The sequence below is a fragment of the Peromyscus maniculatus genome, chromosome 3 (genome assembly GCF_049852395.1).
Source record: "Peromyscus maniculatus bairdii isolate BWxNUB_F1_BW_parent chromosome 3, HU_Pman_BW_mat_3.1, whole genome shotgun sequence".
NCBI classification, from domain to species: domain Eukaryota; kingdom Metazoa; phylum Chordata; class Mammalia; order Rodentia; family Cricetidae; genus Peromyscus; species Peromyscus maniculatus.
In genome coordinates this window covers 109,371,069-109,385,875 of record NC_134854.1, presented here as the reverse complement: position 1 = coordinate 109,385,875, position 14,807 = coordinate 109,371,069, and the positions used below count along the sequence as shown (strand labels likewise).

Below are 14,807 nucleotides of genomic sequence, written 5' to 3'. Positions count from 1 at the left end.
AATCAGACTCCCTGAAACTGGAGTTATGGATGGTTGTAAGCCACCATGTGGGTGCTAGGAACCAAACCTGGGTCTTCTGCAAGAGCAACAAGTGCTCTTAACTGTTGAGCTAACTCTTCAAGTCAGCTGGAGTCTCTCTCAGAGCCAGGTGTGGTGGCGAACCCTGTAGTTCTAACACTCAAGGGACAGAAGGAGGATCACTACAGGTTTGAGGTCAGCCTGAGCTACAGAATGAATTAAATTCAAACCAGCCATGCTACAGAGTAAGAGCATGTCTAACAAATATCTTTCTTGGGGCCTGGAGGGATGGCTCAGAGGTTAAGAGCACTGGCTGCTCTTGCAGAGGTCCTGAGTTCAATTCCCAGCAACCACATGGTGGCTCACAATCATCCGTAATGAGATCTGGTGCCCTCTTCTGGCCTGCAGGTATACATGCAGGCAGAACATTGTATACATAATAAATAAATAAATATTTTTAAAAAGCACATGCTTTTAATCCCAACACTTGGGAGGCAGAGGCAGGTGGATCTCTGAGTTTGAAGCCAGCCTGGTCTACAAAGCGAGTTCCAGGACAGCCAGGGCTACACAGAGAGACCCTGTCTCAAAGAAAAAAAAAAAAATCTCTTTCAGGTGACCCACAACTCTGTGCTTAGCCATAGAGCTCTAGATGTTCCCTTCTGCTAGGATTAGGAAAACCTCTGAGCTCGTGCACCCCTTACAGAACTGTTGACTTTTTCTTCATCCATATAAAGAGATGAGGATGTTTTCCCAGATTGAATGTGCCCTGGAGTCACAGACTGATGCACTCAAACCCTGTAATCTTCAGCACTCATGATCCTGACCTTGCAGGTGAGAGCAGCCTCCTGCTTTGCTTAGACAAGAGTGCAGCTGGCAAGTGCCTGGGCATGGAGGTCAGAGTTCATCAAACGGACCAGCCAATCAGAGGCTCCTCAGCTCTACCTGAGTGTTCTCATTTCCTGTGCTGTAGATAAATTTCTAAGTGGTCTTATTAAATAAGAACACAGAGTCAAATATAGGGGTGAAAGCCTTAGAGGTCAGGGAAATAGTGAGAGCCACCAACCTTACCCCTCCAGCTCTGTGGCTACTAAAAAGGAGTGACTTCCTCTCTACCCGCACCTTTATTGCCTTGCTATTCTGCCCTTTCATTGGCTCTTAGCCCAGCTACTTCACTTCCTTGTCACTGCCTGTCTGTACAGACCTCCAGGTCTCTGTGGTTGGTACTGGGATTAAAGGCGTGTGTCACCACACTTGGCTGTTCCCTAGGGTGGCCTTGAACACACAGAGACTCTGCCTGCCATGTGATCTGATTAAGGGCGTGTGCTACCACTGCCTGACTTTTGTGTTCACCACCTTGCTATTTCCTCTGATCTCCAGGCAAACTATTAGCACGCAAATAAAATATCACTACACTTTGCCCTTCAATGAAGAAGTCTACTCTGGTGGTGCTTACACAACTATCGATCTGAAGTCATCCTTGGTGAAGGACAGGTGTGTTCTGAGCAAGGAATGAAGGACAAGGCTAATGCAGTCCTTGGTTCATGAAGTCCCACTAGCCTTTCTGCCTTAAAGAAACCTCGCGTGTATCATTACATTATTATTATTATTAATATTACATCTTATTTATTTGGTTGGGAGAGGGGCACGTTCATATCATGGCCAGTGTGTGTCAGTCAAAAGACAGCTTGCAGGAGTTGGTTCTCCCTTTCCACCATGTGATTCCATGAATTGAACTCAGGTTGTCAGGCTTGGCGGCAGGTGCCCTTAGGCACTGAACTGTCTCCCCAGCCCACATCAGGTACTTCTGATGACTGCTCCCTTCATTCCTTTCCTTTGCCCTCTCTTTACACATCAAGAAGACAACCATTTCTTTAAATGACTTCCTTCTTTTTTCTGCAGGCAAACCAGAGCCCCTGGTGTTCCACATTCCTCAGTCCTTTTTTGATGCCTTGCAACAGAGAATATCCATAGGAAGTGCAAAAAAGCGGCTCCCCAACTCCACCACAGGTGCGGAGTCTCCCTGGGAAGACCAGTGGCAATTGTGACCTTAGAGAACTATGTGTAGAAAAATCTACAAGGGACTTTCAGGGTTAGCAAGTCTGGGCATGTTACCAGAGCATGAAACCTACAATAATTAGCTCTTAGAACAGTGGCCAACCCTCCAAAGGCAGATACTTTTTCCAGTAAGAGTGAATGAAAACATTCAGGAGATGTAAACCTCATAAATGACTAGCAAAGACTGTTTGATACTTGTAGGTCTGGTACAGTTTTCACAAAAACATCTGAAGCCCCAGTAGCCAAAACTTAAAGGGACATTAATAAATATGTCATCAGTATGCAAATGGACCTAGGGTTCTACTCTCTCAGACATGATTTCCTATCAGCATCTTTGGGAGTATTTGTGTTAAACTGACAGTCCAGAGGGGAGCTTTCCAAAAACTTTGGTCTGGAGGAAACACTTCCAGTAGTACATTAAGACTATAATTCTGCCAGGTGGTGGTGGTGCACACCTTTAATCCCAGCACTCCAGGCAGAGGCAAGTGGATCTCTGTGAGTTTGAGGCCAGCCTGGTCTACAAAGTAAGTTCCAGAACAGCCAGGGCTATTACACAGAGAAACCCTGTCTGGAAAGACAAAATGATAAATAATGACAATAATATAATTCCAACCTGGCATGGTGATGCACACACAACACTCAGGAGGCAGAGGCAAGCTGTTCTCTTGAGTTTGAGGCCAGTCTGGTCTGCAGGACAGCCAGGGCTACACAGAGGAAACCCTGTCTCAAAACACAAAACAAAAAATAGAATATAATTCCTTAGCAAATCCTGTTAGAATGAGCCTCCACCGATCAGATTAGAACTTCAGAAAGCTTATGTAGGAAAACAACTGTGGTGGTATTCTAATTGTACTGAAATGTGATTTTGATTGTATGTTAATTAATAAAGTTGCCCGGGGGTCAGAGCTATTAGAGCCATAGACAGAGTGTGGCAGTGGTGGCACACGCCTTTAATCCCATAGATCTCTGTGTGTTCAGGGATACAGCCAGCATTGGAGACATATGCCTTTAAGACCTAGGGGGCTGTACATTCAGACAGTGACAAGGCAGTCACGTGTTTGGGTTTACAACCAATGAGAAGGCAGAATGACTAGAAAAAAATGACTTACACACAGGAAATAGCTCTCTTTCGGGAAGCTGGGACATAGCAGGAGGAAGGGTAAGATTTTAGCTCTGAGTTCTGACCTCTTGGCTTTCTCTTTTACATTGTTTCTGTGTTTCTTATTTAATAATAAGACGGTTGGTTACATCTACAAACAACAGCAACTAAAATCCTGTGTTAGTTACTTTTCTGCTAGCTGGGTCAAAAAAAGAAAAAATCCAAGAATGCAACTTAGAAGAGAAAGGTTTCTTTTTCTTTTTTTTTTGGTTTTTTTCGCGACAGGGTTTCTCTGCGTAGCTTTGCACCTTTCCTGGAGCTCACTTGGTAGCCCAGGCTGGCCTTGAACTCACAGAGATCTGCCTGGCTCTGCCTCCCGAGTGCTGGGATTAAAGGTGTGCGCCACCACTGCCCGGCCCGAGAAAGGTTTCTTCTGGCTCATCATGATGAGGAATTCATGGCAGCAAGAGGAGGCAGCTGGTCACATGGCATCCACAGGAAGCAGGGAGAAATGAACTCTGCCACTCAGCTTGCTCTCCCTTTTTATTCTATCTAGGACTCTAACCCGTAGAATGGTACCATCATATTTAGATGTGGTCTTCCCACCTTAGTTAATCTATAACTTGTAGATGTAACCGTCTTGTTAAATAAGAAACACAGAGCCAATGCAGAGATGAAAGCCCAAGCGGTCAGAGCAATAGCTAAGAGCTAAAAACCTTACCCTTCACTGCCGCTGCTGTCCTCCTCAGCAAGAGACCTACATCCTGTGTGTTTGTCCTTTTTATTGACTTTCTATTCTGCCTTCTCATTGGTTGTAAACCCAACCACATGACCTCCTCATCACTGCCTATCTATACAAACCTCCAGGTCTTCTATGGTTGGTATTGAGATTAAAGGTGTGTGTCTCCATGCTAGCTGTATCCTTGAACACACAGAGATCTGCCTAGCTCTGCCTCCCAAGTGCTGGGATTAAAGGTGTGCACCACCCCCGCCCAGCTTCTGCTATGGCTTGCTATTAGCTCTGACCCCCAGGCAACTTTATTTATTAACATACAATTAAAATCACATTTCAGTACAAATAAAATATCTCCATATTTCCTCTTTTCTATTTTAATAAAAAGAAAAAAGGAAAAAAGTTATAACTAATATAAGAAAAACTATATACAAAAGTACATTAACTATATACAATATATACAAGTAATAAATACCTAAACAATGTTTAGTCCATTTGTATTTGACAAATTCAGAGAAAATAATTCCATTATCAATCCTATTTTGGTAAGTCCAAAATGTACCTAATTCACTTTCTATCCTAACTAATCTTCAACTATAACTCACTAAACTTCAACTCCCTCAGAGACCCAAGAAGAAAATAATATTACCTAATAAAAAATAAAAACAGGAAGTGCATGCAATCTACTTCCAAAAAAAATGTGAGTTGACAGAAACAGCCAGCTGCCTGGATAGTTACCAAAGGTTTTTCCACAGCGTTGGGGCATCATCTTCAGCCTGTAGGCTTAGCGTATCTGACAGACTCATTTGTGAAGTAGGTTGTACACAAGGTCAACAGTTTGACCTCACATTGGGTGAGAGCAGTATACCAGAAACACCTGAATTCTACTAGTGTCCTGTCATGATTCAGGATTTTAAATTCTGGAAATTGTTGATTTTTTTTTTTTTTTAATTCAGCTGTCCATTCTTCTTGGCTGTGTGTGTGTGGCTTCATCTTGGCATCCCATTCTTCTCCACATCCCTCTATTAAATGCCAGTCTACTATTGAGAGGCGTGGCACCAGGAAAATGAGGCAGCAGGTCGCACTATTTACAGTGGAAAACAGATTAATTCTGGTGCTTAGCTTGCGTTCTCCTTTTCTTTCAGTTTGGGACCCTGTCTTAGTTAGGGTTCTATTGCTGTGAGGAGACACCATGACCACAGCAACTCATATAAAGGAAAACGTTTAATTGGGCTGGCTTGCAATTTCAGGGGTTTAGTCCATTATCATCATGGCGGGACATGGTGATGTGCAAACAGACATGGTGCTGGAGAAGGAGCTGAGAGTTCTACATCTTGATCTTCAGGCAGCCACAGGAGTCTATGTCCACACCAGACACAGCTACAGCATAAGAGACCTCCAAGCCTGCACCTACAGTGACATGCTTCCTCCAACAAGGCCACACCTACTCCAACAAGGCCACACCTCCTAATAGTGCCACTCCGTATGAGCTACCATATGCCCCAACCCATGGAGTGATGCCACCCACAATTAGGGTGGACCTTCCCCCCTTGGCATAATCTAGAAACTGCCTTATATACCTGCCTGGAGTTGATTCTAAATCCAAACAAGTTGACCATCAAATTAACCATTTTGCCAGGCATGATGGCACATGCTTCTAATCTCAGCACTCAAGTGGCAGAGGCAGGTAGAGCTCCAGAAGTGGGAGGCCAACCTGATCTACATAATGAGTTCCAGGCCTGTCAAGAGTACATAAAGAAACCCCATCTCAAAAAACACCAGCGAGGCCGGGCGGTGGTGGCGCACGCCTTTAATCCCAGCACTCGGGAGGCAGAGCCAGGCAGATCTCTGTGAGTTCGAGGCCAGCCTGGGCTACCAAGTGAGTTCCAGGAAAGGCACAAAGCTACACAGAAAAACCCTGTCTCGGAAAAAAAAAAAAAAAAAAAAAAACCACCAGCGAACATGAAGATTAACCACCACAAATTTTCTCTTAAACACTCCTAAGCTTTGAAAAAGGGAGGTTTTAGTTGTAGAGTAACTTTTTAAAAATAAAGGAAAAAATGGGGGGCGAGGGAACCACTAGGTGGCCAATACCCAAAAGTGATCACAACTAGAGAGCAAAGATGTTTCTTCAGGAAGTTGTTCAGTCAGTCTGTGTTTGAATCGTGCAAGCTGTGCATTCACGGTAGATACTGTGAGGCCCAAAGACGTCCATCGCCATAGCTTATCTGCCTGATGTCCTTGGACTAGAGGACTCACATAAAGGAGTGCTACTCCCTCAGTATTGTGGGCCCTCTGTTGGAGCTGCTTTAATCCCACATGTGGGTGGTGGGTCGGAGGTCGTGTAAGACTGATTTGATTGACACATTATGTCCCATGTTGTAAGAGGTTTTCAGAATGGAGTTCCATGCACATAGCTCTACCAGACACAAGGACAGTAGCACAGGGGTCTGGGTTCATCCTAGCACCACAGAAAAGAAACACGTAAACAAGTTTCTAAGGTCTAAAAGTGAGCATGTTGAAGAAGCCTCCGAGACTTGTGTGGTGGAGATCCGTATCATTTGGTTGATCAGACCCTTGCAGGACAAGTAGAATTTCAGAGTGTGAGGAGAACGGCTGTACTGCAGTGAGAGCGACACTGAGGAACGAGTACACCGAGAGGATGCTGCTGTCTGGTCCTGAACTTTGTCCCCTTCCTTTTCACTGCAGCTTTTGTTCGGAAAGATGCCTTGCCGCTGGGAACCTTTTCCAAGTACACCTGGCATATCACTAATATTCTGCAAGTTAAACAAATTTTAGACACCCCAGAGGTAAGAGTTTATTCCTCAGGAGCCGTGTGTGTGCTGTGTGTGTGTGTGTGTGTGTGTGTGTGTGTGTGTGTGTGTGTGTATGTGTATGTGTGGGCTAGAAGTTCACATTCACATTAGGTGTCTTTTTTTTTCCTTGTGTAGTCCTGACCATCCTGGGGTGTTAACTGTCTTTTTTTCTTTCTTTCTTTCTTTCTTTCTTTCTTTCTTTCTTTCTTTCTTTCTTTCTTTCTTTCTTTCTTTCTTTCTCTCTCTCTCTCTCTCTCTCTCTTTCTTCTTTCTTTCTTTCTTTCTTTCTTTCTTTCTTTCTTTCTTTCTTTCTTTCTTTCTTTCTTTCTTATTTATTATGTATACAATGTTCTGCATGTATCCCTGCAGGCCAGAAGAGGGCACCAGATCTCATTATAGATGGTTGTGAACCACCTTGTGGTTGTTGGGAATTAAACTCAGGGCCTCTGGAAGAACAGCCAGTGCTCTTAACCTCTGAGCCATCTCTCTAGCCCTCCTGCTCCCCCTTTTTCTTATTGGTTTTTCGAGACAGGGTTTCTCTGTGCTGGGATTAAAGTTGTGCGCCACTGCCACCTGGCAAAAGACGTAGTCTTTCATTGACCTGTAGCTCAACCATTTCAGTCGGACTAGCTGCCCAGCAAGCCCCAGGGATCCACCTGTCTCTCCCGCCCCACCTTGTTTTTGAATCAGTGTCTTTCTTTGGCCTTGATGAACTCACCAAATAGGTTAGGCTGGCTGGCCTGTGACCTCCAGGGTTTCACGAGTCTCTGTGTCTTCAGTACTGAAGTTACAAACAAGTCTCCCCACACCTGGCTCTCTAGAGACAACTGAAATTCAGGTCCTCCTGCTTACATGCCAAGCACTGACTGAGCCATCTCCCCAGCTCTTGAAGTTCCTTTTTTGATGCTAAAGGATTATTTAGACATAGTCTGTATAGCTCTGGGTCTAATATTTGGTAGGTATTCATGCTTTAGAAAGTCTTAAAGGGCCAGTGAGATGACTCTACAGGTAAAGGTTTGGTGACCTTAAATATGACCACAGCACCATATAAAATGGGGAGGTGGTAACACTTTCAGTCCCAGCACTAAGATGGAGGCAGGAGGATCAGAAGTTCACAGTCATCCTCAGCTGCATATCAAGTTAGACGCCAGCCTCAGCTATATGAGACCCTGTATGAAAAAAATGAAACTACCACCTTTGGGATCAAAAAGCAGGATTTGGGGCCAGGCATGGTGGTGAATGCCTTTAATCCAAGTACTCAGGAGTCAGAGGCCAGTGTGGTCTACATGGTGAATTCCAGCCCAAGCTATCAAATAAAACCCTGTCTCCAAAAAAAAAAAAAAAAGGGGGGGGGGGTGGGCGGTGGTGGCGCACGCCTTTAATCCCAGCACTTGGGAGGCAGAGGCAGGCAGCAGGCGGCAGGCGGATCTCTGTGAGTTCGAGGCCAGCCTGGGCTACAGAGTGAGTTCAAGATAGGCTCCAAAGCTACACAGAGAAATCCTGTCTCGAAAAAACAAAAACAAAAACCAAAAAAAGCAAAAAGGGGGGGCGGGCAGGATTTCCTTTATGAATTAATTCATGATATCCTGGTATGTATGAAGACCCTAGACTTCACTGATTGGCACTAGAATGGATATTAACAATATTAGATGACATTTTATTTGTGAAATCACTGTGTCCAGTGTATTTAAGCTCTCTCCCCAAACTGTAATTTGACCTCTGCCTACTATTCTCTTTCACCAGGGACTCACTGAATATTTTATTACATTTACTTACTGATTTATTTATTGTGTGTGTGTGTGTGTGTGTGTGTGTGTGTGTGTGTCTGTGTGTGTGTGTGTGTCTGTGTGTGTGTGTATGTGTACACGCACATGTGCATGTAGAGGTCAGAAGATGGTCTGTAGGAGTTGGTCCCTTCTTCCTACTCTGTGAGTAGTTCTGGGGTTGAATTCAGGTTGTCAGCCTTGCCAGGTACCATTACCAACTCAGCCATCTCACAGGCCCTACACTATGCATTTTTAAATAGTTTGTTGAAGCAGATCTGAAATTTTGACAGTTTTTTCCCATCCAAAAGAAGTAAAATGTTTCAAAAAAGTCAACATAGTGTGACTCTGATACATGAAGGTTAATTTAGGCAGGCTTAGTAGTTCATACTTTCTTTTTTTTTTTTTTTTTTAATTTGGGGATGAGAGGGAGGGAAGAAAGGGAAGAAAGGGAGAGAGGGGGAGAGGGAGAGAGGGGGAGAGGGAGAGAGGGGGAGAGGAGGAGAGGAGGAGAGAGGAAGGGGAGGGAGGAGAGGAGACAGTAGTTCAAAGTATGAACTTTCAATCCCAGAACTTGGGAGGCAAAGACAGAAATCTATAATTCCCAGGGTACATAGTGAGATTAGATTAACAAGAAAGCATCACTGTGTTCAGAGGGAAGGTTCTGAAGGCTGCACAGCTTAATGTGTGAACCCTAGAAAAGCCCTAGAGTAGCACTGAAGACGCTTGGAGAATGTTAAGTCCAGCTTCTAGCCTAAAGCAACGGCAGTCAGGGAGGCAGCAAAGACCCCAAGGCCACGTGAGGGGCAAGAGCTCTGCTGCCTGGGTACCTGTTCCTGAGTGTCCTTTGCTGTCTGGCCCATCCTCCACCCACGTGGCACTGATATCCACTGTGTTTTTCCCAAGGAAGTCACTGATTTGCTCAGGGTCATTCTCAAGTCGGGTGGCTGAACCCAAGGACAGTGAAGTACCAGGACGAGAGATGAGTGACAGGTGCCCACGAGTATTAGGAGCAGAATGCTGCCTGTGGCAAGGCAGAGGCCCGTGCCGGCCGTCACTAAGTGTGGAGGTCTGATGGGTTCAGGCCACGCAGGGGTTGCCGGTGGGATTCCAATGAGAGAACCACAGGTGATGGAAGGAAAGACACAGATGTGTTGGCAGGACTTACTTGAAAATACCAAAGAGGAGATGGTGTGATGATTCAGTGGATTAGAGCACAAGGACTCAAGTTCAAATCCTCAGCACCCATGCTTAAAAAAAAGAAAAGCTGAGTATGGCCACACAGGCCTGTAACCCCAGCTGTGGGAAGTGGAAACAGGTTTTTGGGGCTTGATGGCCTCCAGCCTAGCTCCAGGGTCAATGAGAGACCCTGTCCTGAGGTTCAGAATGATAGAGTAGAAAACCCTTCATCCTCCTTCGCTCACTCTCTGTGTACATATATCTGTACACATATTCATATATACGGCATATATATACATGGAATACAAAAGGAAGTTTATTGATTTGCCTGCACTTAAAATAAAAAGAATATCATGGGGCTGAGAGATGACTCAGAGGTTATAAGCACTGGTTGTGCCTCCCGAGGACCCACATGGCCACTCACAACTGCCATGTAACAAACTCCAGCTCCAGGGAATCCAACATGCCTCCTTCTGGGTTCTTCAGGTACCCACATACATGGGAGGCATACATACACACTGCCAGACCCCAAACAAACCTGGGGCTCCTCCCAGCACTTCTCACGACCCTACCCTAAACTCGGTAGGCCAGGGGCTGGGCTTCCCTTCTCCCAGTTTCTTTCCCTTATAACTCGTCCACTTTGGCTACACTCTCTTGGTTCTGACCTTGGTTCTCTTCATTTCCATGTGCTCTTTGGCACTCTTGCACCCAACCAACTTCTTTTCTTCTCTCACTCCCCATCCCCTCCTCCCATGGCCTGGTTCAGACTGGACCCTTACAGATAGCTGTAGCTGTTCTCTCCCTCATATCTACAACAAACCCTTCTCCTCAGTCATACATACGAGCAGTCATGTCCTTATTTTCATTGACACACATACACATAATAAGATTGATATTTTTAAAAGATAAAAAGAATCTTAAGAGACCTAATGGCACCCAAGATGCACGTATGTCAGGTTTTCAATGTCTCTGTTTTATCTGTCTCTGCGTCCAGATGCCCCTGGAAATCACACGGAGCTTTATCCAGAACCGGGATGGGACTTACGAGCTGTTTAAATGCCCTAAAGTGGAGGTAGAGAGCATAGCAGAAACCTATGGCCGAATAGAGAAGCAGCCAGTGCTGAGACCTTTGGAGCTGAAAACCTTCCTCAAAGTTGGTAAGTGACTTTCAGAAGCATTTCCCCCAAGGGTCACCGGTTTTCAGTGCCATCAGAAGTTCTGGATCTCGTCCTTAATCAAAGCACATTCACTCATTTTGTAGGAACCTGAGAAAAGGCTTTTGTCTCTTTTGAGCTGGTGCTTTCTGAGCAGCAGCTGGAATACATGAACCATGGACAGATCATGAAAGAAGCAGTGAACCCCTGTAGCCCTCCCTCCTCACAGCAGCGTCACAGTTATTTTCACGTAAACCTCCCCTCTCCCTCCACCCCGACCCACCAGGGTCTCACTGTGGAGCCCTGGCTGGTCTGAAACTCAACATGTAGACTGAATGAAAAAAAGAAATAAACAGCACTCGGGAGGCAGAGGCCGGCGGATCTCTGTGAGTTCGAGGCCAGCCTGGTCTACAAAGTGAGTTCCAGGAAAGGTGCAAAGCTTCACAGAGAAACCCTGTCTCGAAAAACCCAAAAAAAAAAAAAAGAAAGAAAAAGAAAAGAAGAAAGAAAGAAAGAAAGAAAAGAAAGAAAAAGGTAGGACATGATTGTCCCTAGGTATAGTGGAGAAGATTTATTGTAGGTAAAAGGGAGAGCATAACCAGAGGTAAGGACATTTGGTAGAATCCAGAGTGAACATGACCCTGAGCTGGCCCATGTGGGGGAAGCCAGGAGAGTAAAGGGTAGGGAATGGGCTGGGTAACCAAAATGGCTGGATTATATAGGGAAGAGCAGCCTAGCCCTTGGGCTGGAGAAGTTTAGGGTAGGGAGTGGGTATGCTAGCCATACCCTGTATGTAGGTAGGAACTGAAAGATGCTGGGAAAACCTGGCAGCCAGGTCCAATTTGATATGTTAAATAGGCACCCCAGCCATTTTCCCCAGGTTTGAGACCTAACATAGACTAGGATGGCTTTGAACTCAGAGAGACCTGCCTGCCTCTGCTTCCCAGTGCTCAGATTAAAGGTGTGATAGCATGTCTGCCTAGACTCTTTACGGCAGACATGAACTGAAACATGGACTCATGCCTTCGCCACTTTCCCCCTTGATCTTGCAACACTCTCCATGTTTATACTCAATGCTAGTTTTCAATTTTTTCTTTACATTTATGTATCTGTGTTTATGTGCATGTGTGTATACATCGGCCACGGCATGTATGTGGAGATTAGAGGAATCAGTTCTCTCCAGTAGGTTCTGGGCATTGAACTCAAGTCATCTGGCTTAGTGGGAAGTACCTTTACCTGCTGAGCCATCTCGACAGTCCTTCTAAAAAAGAATTTTTTTTTCTTTTTTTCTTTTCTTTTCTTTTTTGGTTTTTTCGAGACAGGGTTTCTCTGTGTAGATTTGGTACCTGTTCTAGATCTCACTCTATAGAGATTTCAAACTCACAGAGATCCGCCTGGCTCTGCCTCCCGAGTGCTGGGATTGAAGGTGAGCACCACCACTGCCTGGCCAAAAAAGCAACTTTTATGTGTATGTATTTGTGTTTGTGTGTTTGCCATGTGTGTGGGTACCCGTGGGTGCCAGAAGAGACACCTTTTGAGCTGGAGTTACAGATGGTTGTGATCCATCCAGTGTGAGTGCTGAGAACTAAACTCAGATCTTCTGAAAGAGCAATATACTCTGTAACTGCTAAGCCATCTCTCCTGCCCCGTAATATTAAATTTTTCAAAAGCAATCTATAGCCTACATGTTTTATCACATGGAAATGTTTGATCCTCTGGAGTTTATTCTTCTGTATTTTACTAATATACCAGCCATCTTCTGTTTTCTTCCAGATGGTTATTGGTTGATGTCCAGTATTTAATATAAGAAACTTTTATGCTAGGTGGTGGAGGCCCATGCCTTTAATCTCAGAACTGAGGAGACAGAGGCAGGTGGATCTCTGTGAGTTCAAGGCCAGCCTGGTCTACAGAGTGAGTTCCAGGACATCCAGGGATACACAGAGAAACCCTGTCTTAAACACCCTCCTTCCCCCCTTCAGCAAAAAAAGAAAAAGAAACTTTTACTAAGCCAAGTGTGGTGGCTTGCTTTTTAATCCTGGCATTCAGATGGCAGAGGCAGGTAGATCTGTGGGTTCCAGGCCAGCCACGGTTACACAGACCCTGTGTAAAGTAAACCTACTTGGTTGTGTTCTTGCTGCTGATGGGAAAGGCATTAGTCTGTGTAGACACTTAGGCAGTACCACAGTCTTTGGCATAGTAGCAATTTGGACCGTGTGGTGGAAGCAGACAGATTGAATTCTGTCTTTGAACCTGACCCTCTCTTGCTGGTTTCTCTTCTAGCCTGGCTCTGCTGTCACTGGTTATTCTGAGTTATGTCATAAAGCCAGCAGTGGTTTGGTTTGGTTTTTTCACTTATTTTGTGTGCCTGGGGGGTGGGAGCCATCCATGTGCTACATGTTTATTTACTTATTTCGGGAGGGGAGTGTGCATGTCACAGTGAGCACAGAGAGAGGGGTTGGTCCTCTCCTTCCAACATGAGGGTTCTAGGACCTGAATCAGGTATCGGGCTTGTGGCATCAAGCACCTTCACTCTTTGAGGGCCTCGCTGGCCCTGAACTCTTAAATAGTTACAGCAGCAGCATTCTCTTCCTTTGACTCCTCTGATGCTTTCCCTTTTCTTCTTCCTTTAACCCATGGGGGGTTTTTGGTTTTGTTTTTGTTACTTCCTTTACATTTACTGTATTTTGGGGTGGGGTAGAGAGCATTACCAAACATAGAGGACAACTTGCAAGAGTTTGTTCTCTCCTTCCACCATGTGGGTCCTGGGTGATTGAACTCAGGTGCTCAGGCTCCCTGAAAAGTGCCCTTACCCACTAAGGCACCTGGTTGGCCCTGTTCTGTTTCTTTTGCAGTGCTCTTGTGACGGGGTCTCGCTGTGTAGCACTTGCTGTCCTGGAACTTGTTTATAGGTTAGGCTAGCCTCCAGCTCACAGAGATCCACCTGTCTCTACCTCGAAAGAATGCTGGGAGTAAAGATATAGGCCACTAAACCCAGTCCAGTTTCTTATTTAAAGCTAAATAGAATAAAATATATCTGCACTAGAATTTTGGTAACATCGCTGGGTGATAGTGGCACACGTCTTTAATCCCAGCACTCAGGAGGCAGAGGTAGTTCTGTGAGTTCAAGGTCAGCCTGTTCTACAGAACTAGTTCCAGGACAGCCAGGGCTACACAGAGAAAACCAGTCTTTTTTTTTTTTTTTTTATAAGATTTATTTATTATGTATACAGTGTTCTGCCTGCATGTATCCCTGCAGGCCAGAAGAGGGCACCAGATCTCATTACAGATGGCTGTGAGCCACCATGTGGTTGCTGGGAATTGAACTCAGGACCTTTGGAAGAGCAGCCAGTGCTCTTAACCTCTGAGCCACCTCTCCAGCCCCAGAAAAGAACTCTTAAAAAAGAAAAGAAAAAAAAAAAAATGTGTTACAAAACTCAGACTCCCAGCATGTGGGTTTCCAGGTTCTTCTTTTTACTCATCCATATTGCTTTCCTTATGTGGACTTCACCTTCCTGAATGTTCTGCCATTGCTAGTCAGCCTTAATCATGCTTTTCCAGTTGCTGCATGGGTGGGTACCGGTGTGTGTGAGACTTTCAAAAGGACAGAGACTGGGGCTGCTTATTCTCCGGTTGGTACAAGTTCCACCAGGGCACAAGTGGGAGGGGTAGGGTTCTTCCAGCCTCCCCACATGGCCACCGTTTGTGAATGAAAGGGTTGGTAACGGAGCCCAGTGGGGTGCCCTCCACCTACCATTCAGCCCACCTGTCACACACTAACCCCCAGAGGCTACCAGCCAACATGTGGTCTTCCTGGTGAGCTGTCAGCATTTCTACTTTGACTGACACTGAAGGGAAGTCATAGCAGACGGTACCTGATGCACAGAGCTCTGCAACCAGTCACCAGCCTCAGACTCCTCGTGGGAGTGGTTCCTTCCCGGCCAGTGTGAGGGGGACAGCTGACAGTGAGGGGGTGGGCTCAGAAAGGCTACC

At 45.4% G+C, this 14,807-nt stretch overlaps 1 protein-coding gene across 5 annotated transcripts in view; it reads left to right on the top strand.

Annotated features, from left to right (window-relative positions):
- The window catches only part of C3H2orf42 (chromosome 3 C2orf42 homolog), a 38,091-nt gene that overhangs the window by 21,442 nt on the left and 1,842 nt on the right, over positions 1–14,807 (top strand). For all 5 annotated transcript variants that reach the window (XM_076567192.1, XM_076567193.1, XM_076567191.1 and 2 more), the window contains exons 7-9: positions 1,918–2,025; positions 6,615–6,715; positions 10,658–10,820. In XM_076567192.1, the coding sequence (XP_076423307.1) occupies positions 1,918–2,025; positions 6,615–6,715; positions 10,658–10,820 (372 nt within the window). The remainder of the gene's footprint in view (positions 1–1,917; positions 2,026–6,614; positions 6,716–10,657; positions 10,821–14,807) is intronic.